We start from the raw sequence: 21,356 nt of genomic DNA, 5'->3' as shown, positions 1-21,356 counted from the left end.
TAATGCCCCTTTCATACACAAAAAATAAATCAGACTGCCCTACCAAAACATTCTGTGCAATAAAATGGTTTCACAACATTAAGAGTCAGCATCAGAAACAGGGATTTTGAAGTTAGGTGTTTCTTTTACTTTTATATGTGTAGTTGGGAGCCATCTATGAATGACTAAATGAAATCCAGGCTCTTGTATGGGTGATTATATACAGAAACCAAAGCTTGTTAAAAAATGTAAGTCCATGAGTTAAGATAGGGTTATGAAAACTGGCATGAGTAATGTTTTTTTTTCCTCTGTTATTTGTGTGTTCAAGATAAAGGGTTTTTATTTTGTATTTGGATAATTATGTAAAAAACCAATTTAGCTTATGTATGTATCACAGAGAACGTAAACAAAAATTATCTGGTGTTGATATTTCTCCAAGGTTACATAAATACATTCAAAAGTATGGGTTAGAATTGCATAAGAAAATAAAGAGAAGAGAAACTTGATTATACTATTGCAAGATTAGAGCATTTGTCAAGAAATCACCCGTATATCTAGTCTAGCAATAAGATGTTTCAGTCTTCTTGGCAAGAACTGCTATAAAATTAATGAAACTTCACCTTTTCCTGTAACAACCACGAGACCCAGCTATAATAATATATTTTTGCAACTGGTTTATCCAGACAATGAATGAAGATTCACTGACTCACAAGTATTGTTTTTTACTGACAAAGCCTGGTTTTACTTAATTGGACATATGAACACACAAAATAACTGATTCTGGTGCTCAAAATACCCTGGAGTCATTCAAATACTCAAAAAATTCCCTCATTTCATGGAATTTGATGGGCCATCACTTTTTCATATAACACTTTTGACCAACTTCCACCTATGCCTAAGTATATAAAATTTCTAAACTTTAAAATGGAATCATATACTGTACAGTATTTATAATTTCATTATCACTGACATCTCTAAACACTTTATGCAAAGTGTAGAGAAAAAAAGGTTTATATGCACGTAAATGAGTAAATAAATTATTTAAATTTGATCATTTGTCATGTAAATGTGCAGTAATAGTGATTAAATATCACTTATGAATAATAACTGACAATTATGTACAATTCTCTGCTAGCGATATTCTATAATTGCAGGTCATTATTGATTATAATATAATGACAATAAAAATTATACAGTAAACTGAGACAAAAAAGGTGAATGAATCACTGGGTCCTACGTCCAAGAAGCCTAAAGTTTAATTTGTGAACATTTGGAATTATCTCTATTTGAGCAATTTTTTAAAGATATACTCTTATTGCTGACTTCCTTTACTGATCAATTCTTCTTCTTATTCTTTTAAGAGTCTTTTATTCCTTACCTGCATAAAATTTTAAGATCATGTGAAAATATCCCATATGTGCTTCCTACATAATAAACTATCCATTGCATTAAAATGTTCTAATATCTGATAATACAAATTTAACAATCCCATTCTTTATAAGTACATACATCAGAATTTACTACATCTAGATACAGATAAACATATTTCTAATTATAAAATATAGACTATTATAAATTAATAAGTATTTTTCTTTCCAACTGCTGATGACTTAATGGTGAATATGATCCTGTAATTTTGTGCCATGCCTGTGGAGGAGTGGAAGACTGCATACCTTTTTGGTATTGTGAAGAATCTGTGACAGGTGTCTGAAGCATTCTAGTTCTTTCTTTAGGCCTCGAAGGAAGAGGACTGGACCATCTGAAAGTTACAAGACATATAATTAAAATGTTTTACCTTCTTAATGTCCATTGACAAACTCTGTCCATCATTTCCACTTCTTTGTAATTCAACTTTATTTTCCATAGACATTTAGTTTAAAATTTGAAAAACATGTCTTCTTGTTGATGAAAGACCCGGGTTACAAGCCGCGTCAGGTGGCTGAATGGTGAATAGACCATATCTTCTGCCAACGTTTCGAAAACAACCCCTGCTCTCATCCTCAAGGCTGCTGCGTAACAATTCTGAGCCCTAAGGATGAGAACAGAGATTTCTCTCAAAATGTTGGCAGAAAATATGGTTCATTCACCATTCAGCCACCTGAGAGTCTATCATCAACTTCAGTTGCCGTGAAAGCTTCACTTTATACATGTCTTCTTGTTATTATCCATATGCACATACGAGAAACTCTACTCTGACAAAAAGGAGTTTTACGAAACTTTCTGTGTTTATCGAAATACAAGAAAAATCTTAAATCAATTTAACAATCAGAAACTTCAAAGTGGAACATAACAGAAATATTATTAAAGCTAAAACCATTATATTGTAAGCATAATTACACAATTTAACAATCCATTTCCACATGAACATTCCAAACGAGATATTTACTATTTAGTTTGAAAGTGAAAACAGATGAAATACTATGGATGGCTAGGAACGTGTTCATAATTCTTTTTTAATTTAATTAAGATTGTGTACAAAGATAATACAAATACAAACAATGGACAACAAATTGAACTTGTACACTTCATACAACATAGAGTACTATGGATTGTCCATGAAAAATGCAGTACATACAAAAATTGAATGTTAAATTTTCTGGGAACCATGGTCAGAAAATAAAAGTTGGAATTATCGTAAATGTAATTTTGATTTATTACTGACTACTTTTATTTACATTAGACACATTACTTACATGGCTCTCACACTTTCAGAGTACAGCAAAACCAAATGTCGCCATCTATAAATGTTAGGATATTCTATAGGGTCTATATTTAAGCCATCCAATGCCTGCATTACAGTGGCATCCAACTTGGTAGGTGAGTCACTAGAAAAAAAAAATTAAATAAGACTATTTTGTGCTCATATACTTAGTATTCTGGGTTGTGATTCTGGGCACTCTTTAAGGTGGTTACAGATTTTTCATCATTAGATCTAAATGTTGCTAAAAACATATAAGACTACATGGCAGCACAGGCGTTTGAAAATTACAAGATGAGGAAACAACAAAATACAGCTTCTTGCAATCATTACCACTTTAAGTGATTAAAAATTTACTGTCTACAAAAATTAGGTAACAATTAGTGTGTTTGGGTACTTCACTGTCAGATATAGATTTCATGAACGACGAACTGCTGACCAGGCAAATATGAATTCTATGCAGCTGGCAAAAAAACTTTCCCCAACATTTTGGTTAAATAAATGTAGCAGTAGTAGTGGGTAGACAAAGTATTCTACTCTTTGCTTCATGTGACATTCAGTATTTACCCTTGTATAAAAACATCTGGCCATTCGTCTGGTGTTAACATTTCAGCGTCATCATCATCGCAGTATGAATGTACTTCATTTCTGCTGAGTTTCTCAGGTGTTGATGGTGGTGTGAAATATTCATCATCATCTGGAATACAAATAAAACTCACATGCATAAGACATGATCTGTTAGAGGCTACCATCTATACATTTCATAAAATTATATGGTCTATGGTCTATAATCATCTTCCAAATTCACACAAAGAACTAATATTAAAACAAAATTTATCAACACATAGCATTTGAAATTACACATGAATGAATATGTTGGTGTGCAAATAAGCTACTTCAAGAAGATTTCTGTCTTCTGGGTTGTTGCGCTGTGTAGTCTGGTCGATGTTAACAAACGTTTCAGAGTTCATATTGCCTCCGTCATCCCCTGATGATGGAGGCAGTATGACCTCTGAAATGTTGGTATCCATCGACCAGACTACACAGCAGAACAACCCAGATGGCAGAAAGCTTCATACTCACAGCTGTGAAAACCTCAAATCTTACAAGTTACATCAAATTTGTAAACTAGTAATAGAAATACATTCATCAGCCAATGCTACATAATAAATAAATATTCTGACCAGTTAAAAGTGTAATGTCTTCACTTCTGAGTCCAGTAAAGTCCTGGGTCAGAGGTAATTGCCAGAGTAAACCAAAGAACTCAGAGAAAAACATGTCTCACTGTTACTTTGCGACAATGCCCTGGAAATGAACCCAGGCCTCTGAAGTATGAGGCGCTATGAGCATGATATATCATGAAAAATGTAGGCTACCAAATACACAAGATCATGCACATCATCATAAATACATGGAAATACATTCAAGAGAAGTATAAAGGTTTTTGATGAAGATGCATCATTAAACTGACACAACAGTGTACATTATCTTTCATCTATAAATTAGAAAAAAAAAATTTAAAACTATACAACCTAACAATTGAATAAAAATTTCCTTGGATATTATCCATCGTCTATATTTACTAGACGATGGATAATATCCAAGGAAATATTTTATTCAAATTACTCTTCACCATTGTCAAGAAGTTTTAGATTTGATATATACAACCTAACAGTTTCACCTAATGATGAAAGCAGAGCTAGCTTCTGAAACATGGGTGTTTTAAATTTACAGATGAAGGAAACTGTCGAATAACACACATCAGTTTAACATCTTCAAGGAAGTTCCTTTGCGCTTCAAACTGTATCCAGTTACAGTATTTAATTATGTAGCACACTGTCTTCCTTATTCCTCCCCTGCCAAATCCACAGAGGAGGAGCCCTTTCTTGCTTCAGCACCATACCCCTTAATCTATTCTCTTAACTCTGGATGATCTACAACAGGTTTTCCCAACCTGGTATCTGTGCCCTGCCCACATTTTTTAATAATGTATCATGATAAATTAATTTTTCCTGTGTGAAGATTCCTGTCTTCTGGGTTGTTGCTCCATGTAGTCTGGTAGAAGTTTACTAACATTCCAGAGGTGCGATGATGGAGGTAGAAAATACTTCTGAAATGCCTGTAAACTTCTACCAGACTATACACGGTGCAACAACCCAGAAGACAGGAATCTTCATACTCACTGCCATATGAACCTAAAATCTCACTAATTTTAAGTGATTAAGAAAACCAACATCAACAAATTTATAAATACAATTATTTAATATGTGGAACTGTTGGTGTTAGTATAATTTCCAATAAACTAACATGAAAGTTAAAATTGTTGTCAGTTACAATATGTATGTCAATAAGAAAGGATAAATGTAGTTCCAGGGTCTTCAAAGGTTGATAATCCATGCTTTACATCATATGGGCATAGACAGGGAGAAAAATAATGACACTTAGTTTCTCTGTACTATTATGAAATGAGGACCACATATTTTCTGAGAATATTGACACCACATATATCTGAAATTGTATGGACAGTAACAGGTGTAAACTGAGTTTCATATTACATCAACAAACATGGCAAATTTTATGAAATTATTATATTAAATATTTGCAATATTCTTGTTATCACTCAACAGTGCCAAATGAAAAATATTCTTTATTCACGATACTGCACTACTATAATTCCAAATAAATTTCAGAATTTTCTGGTCATAAATTTTGTAGATGGAGATAATTTTCCTGGTTGTCCATGTGTTCAAATCCTTATCTGTAACAGGGCTGCAATGTATAAAATTTAAGTCATAGAACACAGCACTGGATTTATAACATTTCCATTATTTAAATACAGAAATGAATCTTCTCTATAATTAAAGCCTCATGCTTTAGAGGAAACCAAAAATTAATGGAACATGTTTCTGATCTGTGCATGATTTCTATTATTAATTCCCTCCCAAATTTAGGGGATCAATTTTACGTGTTTGTCAGAACCCCTACTTTCTGTACATTACAACTAGTCCCTTCAGGTCTTTATACAGGGCTAGTCTAAATGATGTTCCCGATTTGAAACACGTTACTCACGTTTAATGAAATTAAAATGCACAAAATTGGTACTGATGGAAAGAGAAACTCTCCAAGTTTATGTTGGTATACTTCGCGGCCGCATAGTAACACTGTTCGCCGCCAGGGGCGATATGACAGAAAATTACTGCCATCGAAGGCAGAGGAGCCTTTTGTGTCCTGGATTTCCACATTCACCGGACCTGACGAACTGTGATTATTTTCTGTAGTTCATCAAAGATAGTCTTCGTGCCACCCTGACCACAGACCTTGCCAGCAGCCATTACAGCAATTGATCATGACATCCTGCGTGTCTGGGAGGAACTCGAGTACAGGCTAAATGTGTGCCGAGTTACCAAGGGGGCTCGTATTGAACACCTCTGATGTAGTGAAACAAAACTTGGAGAGTTTCTCTTTCCATTGGTACCAATTTTGTGCATCTGAATTTCATTGAACGTATTATTTCTTTCATATCGTGAACATCATTTAGACTAGCCCCGTATTCCACTAAACCAGGGGTCATCACCCTTTTTCACTGGCATACTACTAATTCTAATTTAACACACTAAATGTACCACTAGCCAAATTCGTTCAGGGAAATCTTATTTATGTTAATATTATCTTCTGCTTTTCTTACTTAGTTCGCATACCACCAGTGGTACGTGTACCACAGGTTGAGAAATGCTGCACCATACAATATTCAGTCTCCAGCACTTATATTAGCATAAATTTCCATTTTAAAATGACATGTACACAAAAACACAGATCAGAAATCTTACCTTCTGAAAACTCACCACCTGATGACATGTATGTCATTTTATGTAACTTATTAGTTTCTGAATTACATGTCTGTCTCTTTTTAAAGCTGCTCACTTTCAGATTACAGTGTGTTTCATGAATGGGACCTTCCATCTCACTAATTCTTGTACTATCACACTGCTGGTCAGAATCTAGTGGAAAGTACATAATTAATTAGCTTCATTATTTATTATAATGTACAATATGCTAATAGGATCAACAACAATGAACATGAGGAAGGAGATCAATTGTAACAGTAATTATGTTGTCTAAAATCCCCTGAGTGTCACAGAAGAAGAATAGAATTCAATGGTATTTACAGTCTTCACAGCACCATCTACAGAAGTAAAATATTCGTACTGCTAAAAATCTCTCTTTAGACATTCTAAACTTGTATGATTTTTCAAGAACAAATTGATTCTTCAAACTCCAGTCACTGGAAACCCTAACACTAGGACTTATGTTTTCAAGAAAGAGACCAGCATATGCAACGAGTATAGGCGTGAATGGACAAAAATTTGATTTGTTACAAAGGTCGCTCAGTTACATTTGGGAGTGTCAAAGACTTCAACCTACATCACATGAACTGATTCCAACAAAAAATCTGTAATTCTCCTGCTTCATATTTGGGGCATATGATTTAAATCTTAGCCTGGAGACTAGTTATCCTAAGGTTTTTCATGGTTTTACTCAGGTCTTCCCTGCAAATTCTGGGATCAGACCATGTCCACCTTCTTCCATATCCTTTCAAATTCATTATTCATTACTCATCTCATCATTTTATGCTAAGTAATCTGAACTACTGACAGTATCATTAAATAAACCACAAATAAATAAATAAATACATACATAAACAATTTTTAGTCACATTCAGCATTTACTTACTTTAGTTCAGAGGTTCAAATAATGAAGAATTATCACTAGATGGAACTGAAATGGTGATGGATATATATTTATTTTCAGTGCTTTGTTAATCCCCGAGAATCACTACATTTTTAAGGTGGAATAAAGGTACATTACATAAACTAATATAATTTCTACAAATAATAAATAAAATGAAATTCTACAGACCAACACACCATGACACATATTTTATGCAAACAACGTAACAAATATGCATGTGTCAAAAACTCACCATTATCTTCTACAAATGTAAGTCGTCTTGTAATTCCATCTGATGAAGATTGTGTGTTAGCTTTGTCAGATGTAGACCGCACATGATTTCTCTTGAAGGACCAACCTTTCCTAGCATTTATCATAAAATTATGATTTTGTCTGAAGCATAAGCACTGTGAAGCATCAGACCAAATCCTCATACACTCTTCTTCTGTTCGGACATGGATATCTTTCTTAGCACCACTGGTTTTGTCTGTGTCTTTATCATTTTGTTCTATTTCTAAGGCGCAAAGAATATACTCGGCAATACATTTTACCTGATTACGTTCACAATTGGTTTTTCTTTGGTGTTCAGCATATGCATGTGCATCACGGTAACATATGCTCACATCATCCTCTTCATCTGAATAAGAACATGACAATGGGGAAACAGTAGATTGAAGACCAGACACGACAAATTCCAGTTCATCACTTGTAAGCTCAATAAGCTTTGCTGCTACGATTACGGCGATTCGAGAGTGAACGAGATTAAAATCGACAGATACGAATCTGGCATCGTCTTTAAAACTGCTGACAAGATCTTACAGATGCCAAATTTCTGGATGAAGCATGTCAGGCACTGAATCACTAACCCGTACACTACGACCAACAACCGCTAGTCCATCAAACATTCGTTTAGCGAACACATGACAAGATTTTTCTACACATAAGAATGGGCTAAGACCTGGATTCAACAGAGTTTCATCTTTCATGCCAGCATTTGCATCCACTTTTCGATGACTGTACGCATTTGATTTCGTCTTAAACGCATTCTCTACTAGTGGTTTAACTGGACTGGTGTCAGACAGACTGCACGCTTTAAAAGCATGGCACAGATTTGACACTGGACTAATCTCATCATAAATTGACTGATTTTCACTGTACTCTGTTAAAGATGATACACAACCATTCACTACACATTCTGAACTATCATAACACTCCTTGGTTGAATATGGTTTCTGTGCAGCCTCCTGAAATCTGTTCTTGAGATAAGCCTCAAGTTTCTGAAGCCCATCCTCAGAGGCTAAATTTGTAAATGTATCAAGAAATGGCCAATATTAATTCTGACTAACCCTGAATTCCTGAGCCAGGTCCCTGTAAGAAATCACAGGCACCAAATATATTATACTTTCGAGCAAAGTAAAGCAGATATTTTCTTCCTTTGCATTATGTTTCATGGTCAAAATTTTCTTTGGCCAATAACATCAAGCTACTAACTGAAACTGTTTGAGCAGGACACCATTCTACTACTAAAACAAATATACTAATATTATTTCATGTGAAAACAATAAAAACATTTTCTTGCATCCCATTATTTTTATATGGAAAAACTGAGGAACACTGTCAACAAAACTGAATGAATAACAAGAGGCAGAGAAACAGCATAAAGTAGAATAAAACACACATCTAAATACAGAAAGATAAAATGGAAGGAACGAATAAATGGCTTTGTAATTTACCATCAATAATGCTTGATATTACTTATGATTGGCTGATGTGTGAGTAGTGGAGTCAGCATTTTCCTGTCAAACAGACTGCCTCGTGAGGTTCTAAATTTTAAAATGTATACATTCAGTAACAGTAACATATCATTTTGCTTCATAATCTAAACTACGAGGGTCGCTCATTAAGTAATGCCCCACATTTTTTTTCTCAGCCAATAATGAAGATAGAAAAGTGTACTTTTACATGCTTGAGATTTGATGTTTCCCGCGTTCGTGTACGGAGTTTCAAATGATTCCAACCGATAGCGGAGCTGTAGTGAACTGTTAAAATGGCGTCTGTGAACGACTCTCGTTACAAGCAACGAGCTGTAATTGAATTCCTTGTTGCTGAAAAAGAAACGGTGGTGAACATTCATAAACGTTTGTGTGCTGTGTATGGAAGCTGTGCAGTCGATAGGAGCACCGTTGGTCGCTGGGCTAAGAGAGTTAAAGCTTCAGGAAGTGAAGAAACCGAGCTCCGTGATCTGCCGCGCTCTGGGCGTCCTGCCACAGCCACCACTCCAGACATGTTGAACCACGCGGATGCCATTATTCGTGAGGATCGGCGCATCACAACTCGACAATTGGCCCAACAGCTTTCAGTCAGCAATGGAAGTGTGATTGCAATTATCCAGGCTCTCGCATATTCGAAGGTGTGCGCAAGATGGGTTCCACGAAGTCTCACAGCAGACCACAGGATTCAATGGAAAACGATTTCTTCTGAATTGTTGGAGCGTTTTGATGCTGAGGGAGAGGTCTTTCTGTCCCGGATCATTACAGGTGACGAAACCTGGATACACCACTTTGAGCCAGAGACAAAAAGGCAGTCAATGGAGTGGCATCATCCTCAATCACCGAGAAAGAAGAAATTCAAGACAACTCCCTCCGCCGGAAAAGTCATGATGACTGTCTTTTGGGACAGTGATGGGGTCATTCTTGTGGATGTGATGCCAAGAGGTGCGACCATCAATTCAGACGCGTACATCAGGACCCTGAAAACCCTCAAGAAGCGTTTTCGACGAGTTCGGCCTCACAAGCATCCAGCAGAAATTTTGCTCCTGCACGACAATGCACGCCCTCACACAAGTCTGAGAACCCGGGAAGAAATCACCAAATTGGGTTGGACGGTGCTACCCCATCCACCCTACAGTCCAGATCTGGCACCCTCCGACTTCCATCTCTTTGGGCCACTTAAAGATGCTATCCGCGGAACAAGATTTGAAGATGACGAGAGCGTGATTCAAGCAGTGAGGACATGGCTACGTGCACAGGACAAGAGCTGGTACCGGCAAGGCATGCATGCACTTGTTCCACGCTGGCGTAAAACCGTACAAGTTAATGGGGACTATGTGGAAAAATAGTATGTGTAAAGGAAACATTGATTTATATTGTCACTAAATTTGAGCCATCTTGAATAAATATGTTCTGAGGAAAAAAATGTGGGGCATTACTTAATGAGCGACCCTCGTACATTTGAAATTACATATGCACAATATTCGGTTTTAGAGGTTAACTGGGAGTGCAAGGCTAAAGGTTCATACGGGGCACCAAATACTCTTGCCCTTTCTCAGGTCATGGTGCATGTTATCTTATAATACATAAGAATATAACTGTTTGTTGAGTAAAATAATTTCTATATTTTAAGCTCTGACTTCAAGAAACACTTAGATTTGGGCAAACAGTGTCTCACTAAAGCAAAGTGAAAGAAACATAAGCTGAATGACTTGGAATAAGCTTGAAGTCGTCCGTATCTCCCACCTGCCAACTCTTTCTAATCCCTTCTCAACATCCAGCAGTCTAAATGCATGACAACTCAGACTTCCTGTATATGCCTGTCTGCAGGCATTCTGGTTTGGAGTCCAAGGCATCCGAGGAGGAGTCTTCCACTTCTTCCGGAACACGATTGCTTTTTCATGATTCATTGGTCCTGCATAAGCCCGGATTTCCATTCTTCCATTAACTGGATCAGCTTTTAATACCTGATGAATAAACAATTTAGAAACATTTTAGAACAAACAGTAAATTAATAGAATGACGTCTCCTCTGATGATGAGCCATGTTTGTATGAAGTTAATTTTCTGCATTTCACAGACTGTGTCTGCCTCCAACACCAGAGACTGACAGGTTGATTTGATTGGTGATTGGGTGGGTGTAGTATAGATATATATGCACTGTCAGCTCATGGAGCCCAGTCTCCTTGATCAAGAATGGACCAAGGGGACAACAGTAGGTGGTGTATGGCGATCACCCTACCTAAAAGGACACAGTCCCTAGATTATTTCCTATAGAACTGAAAACTGAAACACAAAGACAAATAAAAATAACAGAAAATAAATTCAGAAGGCATTCAAAATATAATAAAGTCAAGATACAATTAAATAATGGAAAACAGCTATTAAGCACATAAAAACAGAACATCTACAAAAAAATTCAAAAAAGGTTTAATCAAGGTGTTTTGAGAGGAACACATTTAATCTGTACTCTTCGGTGATAGGCAATATGATGACGAAAAAAAAATTGTGACAAAACATTTCACGTTAAGTAAAAGATTTTACAAACTGTTATATTTGATAGTTTTGGTTACATATGAAGTACACACACAACACATGAGACAGAACATATACACCTCCTAGCATCCATCAAATAAGCAGTGTGTGGGGTCTAAACATGGTAACAGAAGTAACTGCCAACATTCCCGCTAGAAATGAATCTACAGACATCCTGTGAACACCCTGAATTGTCTCAGCTTCACTTTGCAATTGACACTTTGTCAACTACGTGCTCTTATATGAGAGAATTCTCTGACTAATTTAAATTTCTTGACAGGACCCTGCATAGTGAATACGTGTATAAAAACAATTTATTACCAACCAGAGGGCAAGCAGGAGAGAATGGATCACCAACAGTAGGCTGTACAGAATTATCCTCTGATCTAAGTACAGGAACATAAAACATATCATCCAGTAAATTTGACAGTTTTTGCCTTAGACTTTCATCTGGAGAGGAAACACAACTGCAGATAACCTGGGGGGGGGGGGGGGAAATCATGAGTATGGTAAGTAAGATAGAAATAACGTTATGTACATATAACGGATTACAGGAAGTAGCCACACTATTTTAATTGTTTCAGCTATGTAAAATGCTACATCTCAGCAAGCAGACTGGTCCTCTGGCAGCACTCCACATTTGTATTAGGGAGGTTAACTAGTTTGAATCTTGACCAGTCTAATGACTATCTGGATTGTCATTTTTCTGTTTGTGAGTCTCTCCAGGCAATTTCATGGAACTGACATAAGCCATGACAGATTCTTATCTATTCACAATTCATAATTATCGTCGCATCACATTCAATTACATAAAATTTCTAAACTTAAAATGGAATCATACACTGTACAGTATTTATAATTTCATTATCACTGACATCTCTAAACACTTTATGCAAAGTGTAGAGAAAAAAAGGTTTATAAGCACGTAAATGAGATTCTTGGTAAAACTCTAAAAGAAAGGCCTTCACAAATTCTTACAAACAATATTTTAAAATGTCAATGTGCTAAATACTTTACGATATACTCAATTTAATTTTTTATGAAAATCAATAATACTGGGTGTGAACTAAATTTCTGGATTATATGATCACTTTTTTATCAAACTGAGAAATAATTTGGACCAACTAACTCCAAGGTAGAGGACTTTTCATTAAAAATTTCTGTCATTCAAATAGTCAAAAAATTCCCTCATTTCATGGAATTTGATGGGCCATCACTTTTTCAAATAATACTTTTGACCAACTTCCACCCATGCCTTGACCTCTTGTCTTACAGTTTCCCAAACAAAACTTTGTACATATTTCTTGATTCTCCCATCATACTACATTCCCAACCAATCACATTCTTCTTAGTTGAAGCACAAAGAATAACATAAATATTTTATACCAAGTACTCACTCCTGAAGAATACTGTGATGTATATATGATAATGAAAATACATGTTACTTGCATCTCTTGGTGTTTGTCCATATTTATTCCTCGCATGTCTATCACATTGTGGATAAGACACCAATACATCTACAACTGAAAGAGCTCCCAATTTAACTGCAAAATGTATCGGAGTCTCATTGAGGGCCTTATCAGGAGTATTCAGGTAAAGATCCAACAAGATACGAGCTCGGTCCTCACAGTTGGCAGCATCATCATCTCCATACAGCAACTGAATAAATGCAACATTGCTCACTGTCTGTAGAATTAGATTACATATTTGCGCGTCACAAGCCTTGGCTGCTACATGCATTGCATTATACCGTGAGCCTTCCTAAACCCGGAAAAGACAAAGAAACAGTAAATAAATTATTTAAATTTGATCATTTGTCATGTAAATGTGCAGTAATAGAGATTAAAGATCACTTATGAATAATAACTGACAATTATGTACAATTCTCTGCTAGCGATATTCTATAATTGCAGGTCATTATTGATAATGAATAGATTATTCACTTTTACCATAATATAAAAATTACCAATATGACTGTCAGGCAGAACAAAGCATAATGATTTATAAGTTTATAGAGTAAATTACAGCTAACGTAAAATAAATAAATAATATATAAATTAAAGACTGTGACACATGTTAGTGTAGTTCTCAGTGGAATTAAGGTTGAAAGTACCCAGAAAAAATGGTAAATCCCCATAAGAGTTGAAATCAAAGAAGAACATGGATGTTCTTCTCTGTTTTACATTTGGATCTCAAGATAAATGTCAAAGAACAACATTGACTTTTATTTTAATAAAAATGCACAGCAAAGCACACTCCAGTTCACACACTGCTGCTTGCTGGGAAAATCTTGAAAATTGCTTCCTGAATATTTTCTTATGCACTTTGTCTTTCAAGCTACCCCATAAATAAAAATCACACAGTGTGAGGTCTGGGAAACAAGTTGGTCATAAACTTTCATTAATACATTTTTCACCAAACATGTCAGTTACTGTGGCCACAGAGTTATCGGTTGTATTCACCTTTACTGAATCCTGCTAAAAGTAACCATACACTTTCTTTTTTTCTGTTAACTTAAGGAAAATCCTTTTCAAAATCTAATTAACATAACTTCCTGAGTGAAGACTATCCATAAAAGAAAAACTGAGACAATTATTCACCATACACTTATTCCACACCAAACACCAACTTCTGGATGTTGAAGCAGAATATAACGAAGGACTCCAGGGTATTTTGAGCACCAGAATCAGTTATTTTGTGTGTTCATATGTCCAATTAAGTAAAACCAGGCTTTGTCAGTAAAAAACAATACTTGTGGGTCAGTGAATCTTCATTCATTGTCTGGATAAACCAGTTGCAAAAATGTATTATTATAGCTGGGTCTCGTGGTTGTTACAGAAAAAGGTGAAGTTTCATTAATTTTATAGCAGTTCTTGCCAAGAAGACTGAAACATCTTATTGCTAGACTAGATATACGGGTGATTTCTTGACAAATGCTCTAATCTTGCAATAGCATAACCAAGTTTTTCTTCTCTTTATTTTCTTATGCAATTCTAACCCATACTTTCGAATGTATTAACGAAACCTTGGAGAAATATCAACACCAGATAATTTTTGTTTAAGTTCTCTGTGATATATACATAAGCTAAATTGGTTTTTTACATAATTATCCAAATACAAAATAAAAACCCTGTATCTTGAACACACAAATAACAGAGGAAAAAGAAAAAATATTACTCATGCCAGTTTTCATAACCCTGTCTTAACCTATGGACTTAAAATTTTTAACAAGCTTTGGTTTCTGTATATAATCACCCATACAAGAGCCTGGATTTCATTTAGTCATTCATAGATGGCTCCCAACTACACATATAAAAATAAAAGAAACACCTAACTTCATAATCCCTTCTTCTGATGCTGACTCTTAATGTTGTGAAACCATTTTATTGCACAGAATGTTTTGGTAGGACAGTCTGATTTATTTTTTGTGTATGAAAAGAGCATTAAAATCAGAGATGACCGAGTTAGGAATTCTATGTAGAATACTAACACATACATTTCAAAACTACTTACAAGAAAGCAACCTGCATACCTGAAGAATGGCTGGAGTATCTCCACTACTCACTAGGTACCGAGGATTATCCCAGATGGTATTTCTGAATGTAGGAGCGTCACCACATTCTATCAGTTTCCTGAGCCAAACCAAATCCTGTGATTTAGGTGCTCTGAAAGGACTTGGTTTTTCTCCTATTACAGGATTGCTGGTTTCTAAATTTTCTGATAACACAGATATGGGAACTACAATTTTAGGTCCTTGAACAGCAAATTCCACAGCCTCCTGTCTTGTCTTAAACGAATTAAACCTCGCTTCCTTGTATTTCTTCACAATTTTCAGTGCTTCTGATTTGTCATTATAGACATGCAGAGTGTCTGAAAAATGAAGCAAAAATGTTTATATATACAAATGCTGCATAAATCTGTCAATGGAAATGAGTGGATACTGTATGGAAATTCAACAGACAGTAATTACCTATTTTACATCAAAAAGAAAATAATTAAAATAATGACAGGTTTTAAAAGCAGAGGCTCTTGTAGAAAATTAGTTAGAAAATTTTCTACACTTTCATTTGCAAGTGAATAAATACTCTCCTTACTATCATTTATGGTGAAAAACTTGGACAAATTTCAAAGAAATAAAGATGTACACAATTTAAACATAAGATGTAAATATGACCTTCAAATGCCAAATCCTAACCTCACTACATACCAAAAAGGAGTATATTATACAGGTATCAAGTCATTCAATAATCTTCCACATACAATTAAGAGTTTAAATCATGATATAAAAGTAATCAAGTCTGCATTACCTCTTAACTCACTCCTACTCTGTAGATGATTTTACCTCTGTTGACAATTCTTAAGCTTTAGGTATATCTATATGTAAATAAGGTTTTGTTGCAAGATTTGAGGTTTCACAGCCGTGAGTATGAAGATTTCTGTCTTCTGGGTTGTTGTGCTATGTAGTTTAGTTCTTGTATTTAAAATTCATAAGTCCATATATAAGTTCTGTACTTATATTATTATCCGTGGAATGTAAATACACTATGTCTACAATTCAAAATCTTAAAACTAACTTTCGAATGCATATTCATTTATGTTTATATTTTACTACTTACCATCAGATTCTAAGACAGCTTCACTAGGTATATTTACACCGTAATACATTTTTCAAAATTATCAGGATCACAAAACTTTTGTTACAGAATTGGTTCGTCCTTCACATATAAAACGTTGCGTTTAAATATAAAAACCTACTCTACATATAACTTTCATAAAACCCTTTTTAAAAGAAGAACTTCAAAGGCGTCCAGGTAAGAAAACGTTAAATCAAAGCAGAAGCTTAATAAAACTCGAATTCAACTGTTTTTCAGTTATGACGCAATCACTAATACCAACCACAGAGGCCTACCAACCTCGGGATGATAGACGGCATCTCACGGACTGTAGAATGCTGGTATTATCTATGGTAGTATATACATCATGCCTGATGAAATCTAAGGTTCTCACGGCTTGAGTGTAATTGGTTCAGTACTTGGGCATTCATATGCTAATGGAGGATTAAGTACAGGAGCTTATAAAAGTGTGAAGGAGTGAATTAATTGTATATATGATGTGCTCACAGCAGTGAGCAGCATTGTTGGTCTTGGGTTTTAGTGCTGTATGGGTTTGTTGGTAGATAATAATAATAATAATTCAATTCATTTCATTTATTAGAGTGCTTGGCAACATCCAAAAGAGGCCAATAACAGCCAAGCACTAACAATAAACATAACAATACAAAAACAAACAAACAATAAACTAAATATTTTTTATTTAGTGTTCTGTCTGACGACTGGTCCATATGAACAGGATCCTTCCATACTTTTCTCGGACTTGGACCTGTTCACATACGTTCTTGGCAGATGATGCAAAAGTGGTTTGCCATTGTCTTCTTCTGTGTGTGAATGGAGTAATTGTTAGGATGCCACCGAGAAACCGGGGAAGCCCCCGGAGGAAAACTCCATGTTGCCTAGACCACGGCCTTGCCCAACACAAGTTATAAATTCGGGCACCGCCGGGAATCGAACCCGAGACCCCAGGATTACAAGGGCAGCGTTCTAACCGCTAGACCACCGTGGCTGTAAAACTAAATATATAGATGTACAATATAATAATGATAATATATCAATTAGTGATGAGTGATAAGCAGTGACCTGTCATTTATTCACTGTGATCAGAAAATCACGATCACTGCAGTGGTTAAAGTGCTCACTAAACAGTGATCACAGTGATTCTTAATTTTTTATGCTGCCTAGCGAGAACACGGTACTCTATTTTGACAGCTCAGCGCAATTTAGAGTTAGATCACAGTGATTCTCAGTAATTTCTTATGCATCCTAGTGAGAAAACGGGACACTACAGTATTTTGACAGCTCAGTTCTACTGTCTGTAATTATTAAATAAACGATTTCTATACATTTTGTTTCATTTAAAATTTGATTCTGTTTTATAATGTATATTAAATAAATTATATTGTCCATATCATCATACATGGAGCATAATAATAATGCATTTGACTATACAAGTTGCTATAGGCCTACCGGTACTGCTATCTTTAAATAATATTATTATACAATATCTATATAATATTTTCTTTGCCCCACAAATATTAACCCTCACTCACCCTTCCATTAATATGGTGCAAATCATGGTTATAACTTCATAATGATGCTTTACAGTTTTAAATCATTTATTTCAATTGCACACTCATAACTGCCTATCTACAAAGTTGTGTTACATAATATATTATAGCCTAATTCACTTTTGTAAACCATGACTTCACGCAAGCAAATAAAAATTGATTAACAACGCAACATGTGGGAATCAAATTGAACCGTACGCCAGTGTGATGTGATCACGGCGATAGCTATATAAGAACTTAAAACATAGGGGGGGTATGTAAGATTTGAGGTTTACACAGCGGGGAGTATGAAGATTTCTGTCTTCTGGGTTGTTGCGCTGTGTAGTCTGGTCGATGTTAACCAACGTTTCAGAGGTCATACTGCTTCCGTCATCAGGGCGGGTATATTTAGATGGTCTATTAAAACATTAGACTGTGACTGCGCTATGATTTACAATCTAACTGTTCATCACCTCTTGAGCACTCAGAGAGAATAGAACGTCCGGTTACTAGTTCTTTCGTTCATTGCGCACTTTCGATTCTCATTGCTCAACCAATCAGAAAGTGCGCGCGAATAAAAACCAATTAAATTACGATACCTAATCAATACAAAATTAACATAACTACAGAATCCAATTATAATAATATTCTTTATTTCGGATTGAATTTATAAAAAATATAGTATTTTCCTACAAAGTAAGCTATTTATACCCTATTACAGTAAGTGTGGTAGTTTTTTTTTCTTTTTTACATTGTGATCAGAGGGATATTATATATTATAGCCCAATAATTAAAAATATAGAAAAAATTGTACATGTGCTGATTTTGTACTCACACGTTGAATTTCCCGGCGAAATTTTCCGCGTTTAGTAGACAATGAATATGCATAAAGGCATTTCAGGGTGTGCTGTGAAAGAGGTTGGTTGTAGCAATGTCTGCATCTAAAGCAAGACGTAATAGACTTCTGACAAGTGGTATATGGAATTTTTTCACTCCTCTCGAAAATAGTCAATATGCCACCTGCAATATTTGTAAGCAGAAGTCATCGTACAGGACTACTACAACAAATTTGAGAAGACACATAATGTCAAGGCATTCAACAGCATCCCTCGATGCCGTGGCACGTACAACACCAATAGCAACCATCACTGAGGTAAGTTATAAAATAGAATAATTATAGATTATACTACTAGCAACATTCTAAGCAATATATAGGTACAGTAAAAACTGGTTTATACATATTTCTAGGGGGAAATTTTAAACTACGTAGAAGTAAATTTCTGCAAAAAAAAAATGTTAAACATAAATAAAATTTAATATTACAATAGAAACTAAACATTAAAATTGTAAAATTTTTACAGCAAAGTTTTTTCCTCTTTTAGGATCCCTCCTTAGAAGACTCTGATGACCCCTCTTCTATGTCTCCTATTCAGCCTTCTGATGTGCCTAATATTCAGATATCGAGTTCAGAATCTGTGTCAGCTTCAAGCCAGCCAAGTACTTCTGACAGATCTGCAAGTAATAGGCCTAGCTTCCAAACATCAAAATCTCTCTGCCAAAGCACAATTACTTCATTCCATGTCCCTAAAAAGTTGTCAGCAAGTGCTGCAAAGAAAACTGATGACAAACTAATGATGATGTTCATTAAAGACTATCAACCATTTAAAATAGTGGAAGATATAGGGTTCAGAGGATTTGTGGCTGCTTTGAATTCAGCATATCGGTTACCAACCAGACATGTAATTTCCAGAACAATAATACCAGCCATGTTTGAAGAATATAAAATTTGTACAAAAGGCTTGGTCAGCAAAGCAAAAAAGGTGTGTCTAACCACTGATTGCTGGACTTCTATGAATAGACAGAGCTTCATAGCAGTCACAACTCATTTTATTGATGAGAATTTTAATCTCATATCAGTACTTCTACAGTGTGCTGAGATGCATGGCCAGCACACAAGTGAAAATTTGGCAAATGAGTTAAAGAAAATTGCTCATGAATGGGAAATTAATGAGAAAATTGTTCTGACTGTATCTGACAATGCTTCAAATATTAATTCTGCTATAACACAGTATTTAAAATGGAAGCATTTGGGATGTTTCCCACATACTATTAACTTAATAGTGAAAGAAGTACTGCAAATTCCTAATGTCCAAAGAATCATTGAAAAAGTAAGAACAACATTTTCTCATTTCAAGAGGAGTACTAATGCTAATGAGAAACTCATAACTTACCAACAAAATAACACTGGCAGGCAAGCACTCAAGTTGATTCACGATGTACCAATTCGTTGGAACTCGACTTATGACATGTTAGAATGATTTGCACTACTGGAGGAATCACTTAAAGCTACAATAGCATTAATTGATAAAGATCTTCCCGTTTTGTCTTTTGAAGACTGGAAGATAATCCGGGAATTGATACAAGTCCTCAAACCATTCCAGTCAGTCACAAAAACAATGAGTGGAGAAAAGTATGCCACAGCATCTCTAATCATCCCACTTGCAATTGGCCTGAAGAATGTTTGCAACATTCTGCTGAAAAAATCATTTTGCAAGGAGGTGCAGCAAGTGATAGAGTGCTACCTTAGATCAATACAAGAACGCTTTGGAAGCCTGGAACAAAGCACAACATTGATCGTCTGCACATTTATTGATCCTCGCTTTAAGATGCTGGCATTTTCTGATAAACAAATTTCAGAAAATGCCAAGCAGAAAGTGATTGCACTGGTTGCATCAAAAGTCAACCATAATGTTGATACCACACCACATTCACCAATGGTCACTACAGATGCAGATGAATTGTGCGTGTGGAATTATACTGACGTAACAGTTGCAAGAAATACACCAAGAATAGGTACAGCAACATCAAGAGCCATTGTAGAGGTAAATTGTTACCTTGAAGAAGCATTTCTTCCAAGGAACGAAGATCCTTTGCAATGGTGGAAAGCGCATCAATTCAATTATCCACACCTCAGCATGGTTGTCCGTGAAATATTTTGTGCATTAGGCAGCTCGGTGCCTTGTGAAAGAGTTTTTTCAAAAGTAGGGATGCTGATTACCGAGCGTCGGAATAGACTGAGCAGTAAGAAAGCAAAAGTGCTTGTGTTTTTGAATTGTAACGTGGGAAATGTTAGTTAAGTCTGTTATTTACTTGCATGCACAGTCATTAACACACACACACATATATGTGTGTGTATATATATATATATATATATATATGGGGGGGTAATTAAAACATTGGTTTCTGGTGCCTTAAAATGTATTTATGCTACTGTATTTACCTTGTGTTCAGTTTCCAAAATGGCCGATTGCTTGCAACATACAATATTGTATAGGAAATGTTATATTTTGAAAAGAATATTAGTTTAAATAAAGTTAGGCATACACCTAACCTAACTGTAAACTTTAATTTTAGATACAAAGTATTAAATACAATATTCTTGTAATAAAGTAATTTTATTTTACTTTTTAAATAACCATTATTTTAAA

At 35.3% G+C, this 21,356-nt stretch overlaps 2 protein-coding genes across 2 annotated transcripts; one reads left to right on the top strand and one right to left on the bottom strand.

The window, feature by feature from the left end:
• Positions 1-469: 469 nt before the first annotated feature.
• Positions 470-16,569, bottom strand: LOC110833237 (ankyrin repeat and LEM domain-containing protein 2 homolog). The gene is given in 10 exon segments (XM_087355160.1): positions 470-1,738; positions 2,673-2,804; positions 3,245-3,374; positions 6,505-6,675; positions 7,659-8,773; positions 10,921-11,141; positions 12,034-12,186; positions 13,158-13,469; positions 15,241-15,578; positions 16,325-16,569. Coding segments are annotated over 10 exon segments (2,811 nt in total). The 5' UTR covers positions 16,374-16,569; the 3' UTR covers positions 470-1,548.
• A 3,606-nt stretch (positions 16,570-20,175) lies between these two features.
• LOC110839709 (E3 SUMO-protein ligase ZBED1-like) lies at positions 20,176-21,071 on the top strand. Its single transcript, XM_022084145.2, has one exon. The coding sequence runs from the start codon at positions 20,325-20,327 to the stop codon at positions 21,003-21,005; it is 681 nt and encodes a 226-aa protein (XP_021939837.2). The 5' UTR covers positions 20,176-20,324; the 3' UTR covers positions 21,006-21,071.
• Positions 21,072-21,356: the final 285 nt, after the last annotated feature.

The sequence above is a fragment of the Zootermopsis nevadensis genome, unplaced genomic scaffold (genome assembly GCF_977971745.1).
Source record: "Zootermopsis nevadensis isolate Lab colony 2312 unplaced genomic scaffold, Znev_1.0 Znev_ptg000024l, whole genome shotgun sequence".
In the NCBI taxonomy this organism is placed as follows: Eukaryota; Metazoa; Arthropoda; class Insecta; order Blattodea; family Termopsidae; genus Zootermopsis; species Zootermopsis nevadensis.
This window is presented reverse-complemented; position numbering and strand designations above follow the sequence as displayed.

Excerpts from the sequence above, each read along its gene's own strand:
- LOC110839709 (XM_022084145.2), top strand. The coding sequence starts at position 20,325 with ATGAGTGGAGAAAAGTATGCCACAGCATCTCTAATCATCCCACTTGCA.